We start from the raw sequence: 8,916 nt of genomic DNA, 5'->3' as shown, positions 1-8,916 counted from the left end.
ATATTAGCTTTATATACTATAGTTTTCAATACACATACATGTATATTAAGAAATAAGCATAAAATTTTTCATAATAGTATGAACATTACTACATATACTACATTAATAGTACATGTATTTTAAATAACATAGTCAAATATGGTTAAATAACATAGTTTTATTGAAAATGACTCAAACTTGATGTCATATATACAAAAGAAAGCTATAATTAGGAGATGAGTACAAAGTTTGCGACTACAAAATTGAAGAATCTAGTTTTGTTCGTTCTAATTTTAATTACAAAGAATTAATTGTTTTAAAGTTAGTAATACCGAAAACCGAAATACCGAATTTAGTAGTTATGATTAAAAATCGAAAATTTTGGTTGATAATTGGTAGCTCAATTTTGAAACCGAAAGTTTTGATTTTGAAGTTGGTAATACCTATAACCAATTCGAACCGACAGCCCTAATTTAAATTTTAAAACTTATCTAACTTCGTTCCTGCCTTAATCAAGAAGAAAAGAAGTCAAGCAAGGTAGAAAAAGTGAAGTCAAGCAGAGTTAGTAGAAAAAGAAAATAAAGTTGCTCCTTAAGATAAAACGAATCCCGAAAAATATATATATATATATATATATAAATTAAAAAGTGCGCACGTGTTAAGGAGAGAGTTGGTAGGACACAAAATGGGAGGTGAGAGACTGCAAAAAGCCTTTGAAGCAAAACAGTTGGGTGTACGAGGAGGAGATCAGATGAGCGGTCTGACGGAGGAGCCTTTCCTGGTCGTGATCCTCTGCTTACGGAACTCTTGACCCTTAGAAAACCTCCGATCACTGGTTCTGTTCATTCAGGTACACCACTGTCTTGATCTTTTATCTTTCAACTCTCTGATCAGCTAAAGGGTTTTGTGAATTGTGGGCATCTTTTGGTTTGGTTTATCGTGTGTCTTTAACTTTAGTTTCCTTGCCAGGGGAACATTATTATAATGAAATTGAGTCTTCAGGAAGGATCAAGATATAAACTTTTCTGTGGGATTAGTCTTCAAAGAACCTTGTTTTTCTTCTTCTTTATTCATTATTCACCTAATTTAGACGTTTTTTATATGGGGGGGGGATTGATCTTATTATTGATCATGATGACACACCACTATGCATGTTCTGTTTTTCGTTTTTTGGTAATCAGAAATCCCCAAACCTGCTTCATGGACCCTGGCTCGAAACTCCAAACTCTTTCCAAAGCCTACAACCTTTAATAGGGCAGGGGAAACGATAGCAAATAGGGTAGTTCTGTTTGAGGAAGCGTATTGCCATGAAATGAGGGCCGAATGAACTGTGAGACTGGGACATAATCATGATCAGATGGTCACCCGAATTACTGCAACTCGGTTCTGGAAGTCCCTTCTAGTTGTCCATACATTCAGAGTATAGGAGTCGGTTATAATAATTGTATTCATGCATCAAGAGTCAAGAAACTGATTGCAGATCAAAGTAGTTTTGAGAATTACTTGCCTAGTCCTAAAAGACTTACCCTTGGTGTAAAGAACTACATATGCTTCCTTAAAATAGGTGAGTTCCGTTTTGGGGCATAATGAACTAGATACCTAGAATTCCTAATTTCAACTATGGTGGCTCAGCTTGCTGACTTTCTCGTCACCTGTACACTGTTGCTTACTGGGGAAGGCTGCTGAGGAGGGAGTACTAGTGGCATTCAGAAAAACCTGTCTCAAGGAGCCCTCACAAAACCTTAAAGTAAAAAACGCGAGAAAAAAACTTGTGTGGGTTTGTCTATGTACACTAACAACTATGAGCTTTTGCAATTACTTGGTTACTAATTAGATAATATAGAAATGAACTGAATCGAGACAGAGAAAAATAGGTAGGTAATAGTGATGCTTCCTTTTAAACGTAAGTACAGTGGTTTTCAGTTTTCACTTCTATGGCATGTTCTATTTGTGTGACAAAATTAGAAAATACAAAATACACGTTTCATTTGATAGTGTTGTTGATGCAGAATATAATCAAATGAGGAAAGTACTTTAGTGAGGGTTAATTTTGTTAGGAATCTTATATTAGTTATTCAATTTAGTGTATTGTTATTAGATATTACGTATCCTTTCTAGAATTATCTTTAGTCTCTATAAATAGAGGCATTGTAGTTGCTAGACAGACCTGAAGACTTGAAGATTGCAGATGATAATTGAATAAAGTTCTTGAATCTTTGCTTTCTCTTCTCTAATTTTTGTTTCTGTCTCCTATTCTATCAATCTATTTCTCCTTCTGTAAACTCTAATTTTCTCCTTTCATCCTACATTCATCAAACAAAATTCTGTATCATCTCCCCCTTTTCTGTTTCTATTTCCTTAGTTTTCATTCATTAAAAAAAAAAAAATTCTGTAATGTGGTCATTTTATGCATAGGTATTGATTGATAAAATTGAAGAGTCATGATGGTGACAAGAAACAAGAGTTCAGGCCTATTAAAGTCAGTGGAGGAGAGGTTATTGAAGAAGAAAACAGAGGAAGAGAAAAAGCAAGCACAAATTTCATATATCCCCAAGGACTGTATCTCAAACATCCTTGCACGACTTCCTGCTGACTCTCTTCAAAGGTCGAGGTTTGTTTGCAAACCATGGTATAATGTAGTTAAAAAACCCAAATTCATTCATGCTCATCTCCAACGTTCTGAATCTGTTTTGATCTTTTTAACACCAAATGTAAAGGAAAGTTTGCACCCTATTTCTAAGAAGCTAAAAGTGGGAGAAAATGGAAGGTCATATCCTATGGCATCTAACCTACAGGAGAAGCAAAACAAAATTCCAGTTGAATCAAAACTTTTTGACCCAAACAGTATCCCCATTTTTGGTCACCCAGCCTTAAATTCTCCAAAAAATTTTGTTCAGTTTCTGGAATTTAAAAATGGTAAGAGTGACATAGGAGAATATGGGTTAAGCTGCTTGGGCAATAATATTAGAGCCACCTGCAATGGTCTAATATTGCTTGACAACAAATTGAAGAAGGGAGGAGTTATAGTCTTGAATCCTGTGACTAAGAAGGTGATTGCACTTCCTGTGGGTACCTTGTGTCGTCTTCTACATCAAGAATCATATGGTTTTGCACTGAGTGATGTAACTGGTGAGTATAAAGTAGTCCACTTGTTTCTGGATCAGTTGGGGTTTGTTGGCTGTGAGATATTGAGCCTTAATAAGAAAGCATGGAGAGAGGTCAGTGGTCCTTCTTTCGGGCTCTTTGGTAATAATGGGTTTCGATATGCACCTGTTTCAGCAGCCGGAGCTTTGCACTGGATTCCTCATTTTAATGGAAGCAATTACGTAGTGTCCATGGAAGTTGACAAGGAGAAGTTTCACCAAATACCGCTCCCTAGGAGTTGCAGAACTCATGATAGGATTATTGAAATTGGTGGCTCTTTAGGTTTTGTCACCCATGAGGATATGAACCACATTGACATTTGGATCTTGAAGGGTTTATCTGGGGAAGGGTGGACAAAGCAGCACAGTATCACAGTGGATTCCAAAATAGACATGGTTCCCCTTTGCAGTTTAAGAATCAAGGGAGATATTATTTTCCGTAGAAACAAAGACGGCTCTTTCTATGCTTATGACTTCCAACAGCAGCAGATGACAGAGATTGGGAAGATTAATGGACTACCAAGGTGCCTGCCTCATGTCAATAGCCTTGTTACTTGGATGCAAGCGAGTGAGGACATTTTTGACTGACGCGCAGCAATTGAGTGTGATTTTCTATATGCTTGAATTTCTCTTTAGTTTTATATGTTTAGTTGGAACTTGAATTTTCTTCTCTTTATATGTATATATAGCTCGCGTATAAGATTGAATTGCCCTTTCTATTTGGGCATAGACTGTTCATTTTCCAATACTATTGCTTATATAAGTTTGCTTATGTGTTGTTTTCCCTTCTTTGGGATGAATGGGGTTGAAAACCCATCAAAACACGTACAAAAGCAGAGCCTACCAGCCTAACTCTAGAGTCTCGAAGCTTAAATATCTTTGTTCTGCATAAAGATACATTTCAACTTGATGGACGTCCGAGTTTCACAATTGATTTCATGAAGAAATCATATGAATGGTTCGAGGTGATGAGTTTGTGTAGAGATTTGTATCTAGTGAAGGTAAAAAAGTGTACAATTTAGCCTTTTGTATGCTTCGTTTTGGACTGGCAAACAGAGACTTGGATTTTGATTTTCCCTTTGGTCATGTGTCAATGTGGAGGTCCATGGTAAGACATCTGCATCAGTTCATGGCTAATCCCCAACCAGCAAATCTAATATAGCAAAGTGTAGTTGATATACACAGTATGGTCGTCTGTGTTAGGCTAAACTAAATAGATTTTATTTTTTAATTGTCAAAAATTCATTTATGATTTTAAGAAGCAAGTTCCATCTGACAAGGAAAAGTGAAAATTGGATACAAACCCAATTCGCTGTTTCCCCGGGTAGATGATGCTAAGATGGTAGCAGCCTCGGCAGGTGCAACTGGACTCATGTTGGGGGTGCAGATCAATCAACCAAGGCTTCAGAGTGGTCTGTGGCATAGCCGACCCTCAATCTTCAGGAAAGCCAGCAGTTCTACTCACTGAAGTCACAAAGGCATCTAAAGAACCTATGATCCCTTATTCACGAAAATATAGTAACATTACAGGCATTGTTTGGGTCGGAAAACCCACAAATAGATGGTGGGGCTGCCATTGCCGATGTGAGTTTTCGGCTATATTAGAGTCCAAGTAATCTATGGTCTCGTATTAATCAAGTGCCACTAAAGCAACTAGCAAAGTTTCTAGATTCAAATTATCCTAAAGTATTTACTTACATTTCTTCACAAGCAGTCTCTTTCCAAGCTCAATTATGGGTTTGTTGTTCACCGACATGGATTGAAGCTCATAAGTCATAACAATCAGAACAGTAAATGCGAAACTTGGACATGAATGCTATTATTGGAGAAGACTACCTATGACTGTGATTGAAAACTGCGCAATTAATTATTGAATGCGTCCAAAATCAACTCGTGTTTAAGAACTTTGGTGTATATCAGAATTTTCGTTCATAAAGTTAAGAGGATAATTCACCTTTCTTTTTCTCGATCTAGATAGATAACGTAACAAATTGAACGACAATTCTATTACAAGCTTGTCCTACTAGGGGCAAAATCAAACAGTGTTTTAAGAATCGTCAAGGAAAAATTGATATAAGAAGTTGTCCTCTATGAGGATTATCAATGAGAGGTCCATATCTTAACAATCATGCTACAATTTATTAATCTTAATTGCGTCGTCATTTCTGATTAATGAAAAATGTTAGTTGGAAATAGAAAATGACAGGTTACATCCAACTTAGGTAGGGCTTGATGAACATGATTAAATGAATTATACAATTTGGCTTTTCCATAAGCCTTTCCATGAAAGAAAAAAGTTTTGTATAAGATAAATGAATAAATATTCTAGGTGTCTTATGTCAGTTGAAAAGTTTTAATGGAAAAGTCAGCAAAAATAGTATTAATAAGTAGTCAACCAATGAGAATGATACTGGTTTCAATAATGTAACGCGGAGGTGTGTAATGGCGAGTGTTTCCAACACGATCTCCAAGTTATTTATGGAGTTGCAATCAACTAGTCAAATAGGAGATCATCACTTTGTTTTGCTTGATAATTGGATTCTCGAAGGGGCAATAGAGTTTCACTTAGGCCGCGTTTGGTTTGCGGAAAGGAAATGAAAGGAAATCAATTTCTTGCTCTTTCCATAGGCATGAGAAATTGCAATTCCCAGCAATTTTCCTTTCCAGTATTTGGAAAGACTAGAAATATAGTTAGAATACACATTTTAGTTTCCATTACAGGGGTAGTGCAAAAATCATACAAACAACAAGTACAATTAGTTATATTAGCAAATAATGATTTTGAGCAGGGACAATTTAGTCATACAATTTTGCAAGTGGGTGGGGCCCGCGGGGGAACCAGTTTCCTAAGGTGGGTGAGAGGAACCAGTTTCCTCCTCTTTTTCCTTTCTATTGGGAATCATTTTCCCTTCCTTGGTCATCCCAAACACATGAAACACACAAGAAAGGAAACACTTTCCTTTTCCAATACCCATATTCTGCGAAACAAACACAGCCTTTAACTTATTAAAGTATCTTCTAAAATTAAGCTTATTATACCTCTAGATTCATAGATAGGCTAAAACTACAAACTACACATAGACCACAACGGAAAGATGCATTTTAATACTTAGATTGATGTCAAAAATGATTAGAGTCGGTCTAAAATTGAAGAGCCATCAAATGTATCACAAGATTTTGAGACGTAGTTCGTGATCATCATGAATTGTATAAATACTTATTCAGTAGGAATACGAACGCACCGACCGTACGAGCAAAATTTGTTCTTGTGTCAAATGGTGGCTAGACAACGAATTTCTAATTGGGTTCAGTTTGGCTTAAAAAAGGATTGATGAATATGCTAGTATATATTGGGTCAAAGGAAATAACTTTTGTGTAAGGGTTTAAATTTCTTCAAACTACCAAAAATTTTGTAATTTTAGCTTATCAATATTTGAGCGATATTATAAATATCTTCGAGAATAATTTTTGAGTATTAATTGACCGAAATTGATCATAATTTTCATAAATATGAAAAATATTAATTTCCTTGAAACCAAAATTTTGACCTTGCTTTCAGTTTTGTTTTTTTTTTCTTTTTTTTTTTTTGAAGGGAATGACGACAAAGTTTATTAATGAAAACTAAATGTTACAAAGGATTTCATGAAGTGCTGGAGGGACATCCTCACTCCAAAAAACTTGCAACCCTGAAATAAGAGCACTACTAGCTAGCCTATGAGCAATCTTATTAGATTCCCTATAAACATGACAAAAGAAAGAACCCGCCAAAGAGGTCAAAGCCAGAGAGATATCATCAATAACTCGCCCAATCACAGAAGTATCCTCACCCTCTGCTTATATTCTGGACCAATTGTAAGTAGTCAGCTTCAATAGTAACAAGTGACAAATGAAACTCTAAAGCTATCTGGCAAGCCAAACGACCAGCCAAAGTCTCCACCATATAAGGAGAAGTCACATTATCACAACGACAACAAGCACCAGCTACAAAATCACCCAAAGAATTACGAACTACAACACCAAGTCCTCTCCTATGCAGATTCACGTTAAAAGCACCATCAACATTGGCTTTTAACCAACCAGCTGAAGGAGGTGACCAAGGTTTGACCTGCCTGCCCAATTTAACTATGTTGTTCACACTAACCGCCTTGAAGCTATGAAAAAAAGACATCACTTGGAATTGAACTTGAGCTGGAGAATGAAACTTCCCAGACCAAACTCTGTGATTTCTTTCCTTCCAAACTCCCCAAATAAGCATAAGTAATAAATCAAAATCCTCATGCGACAAACAAGACAGACAGAAACTCAATCAATCAATAATAGAGCTCACTGGTGCCGCCATAACTGGCTGTAGGGAAGGAAATAGAACGAAAAGGTCTTTCACAAATGCACACTCCCTGCTAATATGAGCAATAGACTCCTCTGCATCATTGTAGAAATAACAACCATCCTAAAGGTAAACTCTACGATCTCTAAGCTGAGAAACAGTAGGTAAAATTGAAGCACAAGCTTTCCAATGTGAACCTTAATTTTACCTGGAATCTTGGCTGCCCAAATGCATTTCTAGATAGGAGTGGACTCCATAAAACTAGAGCTAGCCGCGACATTGGGGTGTAACGAACTAACTGCCAGTTTTTTTTTCTTTAATTAAAATAGAGGATTAGGTAATATTAGTCCATCGTTAACGATCATCGCACAAGGCGCGTACTCTCTCCAAAATAGAGACAGGACCGCTGCACCCAGGAATCCACCGCTCGTTCTTCTATTTTATTAGTATTCGGGTCTAGGAAGCCTTCGGGATACTGCGATCAATCTGAAAGAAAAAAAAATTAAATAAAATAAAAATGATGAAAGAGGGGGACAAACCAAAACCTCTACCAATATTCGATAAAAAAAAAAATTAAAAAAAAAACTCTGCCAATATCAAAATAGAAAAAAAAACATTTAAAATTGAGATAAGAACTTCTATCTTCAAAAATAGCAAAGTTTTTTCATCAAAAACAAAAAAAGATATCAAAGTTCACTATCTTTAAAGAAAAGAAAATCTGAGTACTAATCTAAAACTAACTAACCGACATCTACAATCCAGAACTGTAATTAGAAATGCCAGCTAAATATCTGCAAGTGCGCAAGAAGGACCAGAATCCCACCAATGAACACCCCCCTTGACCCTGAGTTGCACGAAAGCGACAACGTTGTTACGTTTGGGGGTTAATAAAAGAATTCATTTTCATTTTCTTTTGGGAAAGAAATATGATTGGAGGAAGAGAGAGAAAATAGTAATTAATTTTGCGGCAACGATGGAGAGAGGCATAAATAAATAAATAAATAAAGAAAGCATAGGACAGTCCGGAAGGAAAGGTCAGGCCATGTGTTGTTGGGATGTCACAGAAGGCAGGCGGCCAGGCCACCAATGATGGAGGAAGCCACGTCACGTAGTCGTGTGGTTTGCTTTGATATTGCCTTCCAATAATAATTCTCATCATCATGCATAAGGGGCCCCTTCTGCCGTTTAGCGACAAAGAGTAGAGGACAATTTCACAACGCAAGCAAGTGTGGGGGCATTGATTCCTTTTTCTTTAATTAATTAATTAATTAATTACCCAAATGGGCGATGTAGAAATCTAGTAGTACACGCTCGAAACGCGGCACGGATCTCTCACTAACCAACCAAGTACCATACTGTTGCTCTTCGGCCTAATGGGTGCTTGACACGTGTTCGGTACGCAGCGCAATGGCAGCGTGGACTTGGGGGAGACCTGGGTGTTCAATCCAGTTCAGTTGTCTACTGTAGGTA

The 8,916-nt window shown here is 36.8% G+C and overlaps 1 protein-coding gene across 1 annotated transcript; it reads left to right on the top strand.

Annotated features, from left to right (window-relative positions):
* Positions 1-662: 662 nt before the first annotated feature.
* On the top strand, positions 663-3,911 carry LOC112178720 (putative F-box protein At3g10240). Its single transcript, XM_024316914.2, has 2 exons — positions 663-829; positions 2,395-3,911. The coding sequence occupies exon 2, from the start codon at positions 2,421-2,423 to the stop codon at positions 3,708-3,710; it is 1,290 nt and encodes a 429-aa protein (XP_024172682.1). The 5' UTR covers positions 663-829; positions 2,395-2,420; the 3' UTR covers positions 3,711-3,911.
* Positions 3,912-8,916: the final 5,005 nt, after the last annotated feature.

Source organism: Rosa chinensis, chromosome 7 (genome assembly GCF_002994745.2).
Source record: "Rosa chinensis cultivar Old Blush chromosome 7, RchiOBHm-V2, whole genome shotgun sequence".
In the NCBI taxonomy this organism is placed as follows: domain Eukaryota; kingdom Viridiplantae; phylum Streptophyta; class Magnoliopsida; order Rosales; family Rosaceae; genus Rosa; species Rosa chinensis.
The sequence above is the reverse complement of the archived record's forward strand: the minus strand, read 5'-3'. Positions and strand labels throughout refer to the sequence as shown.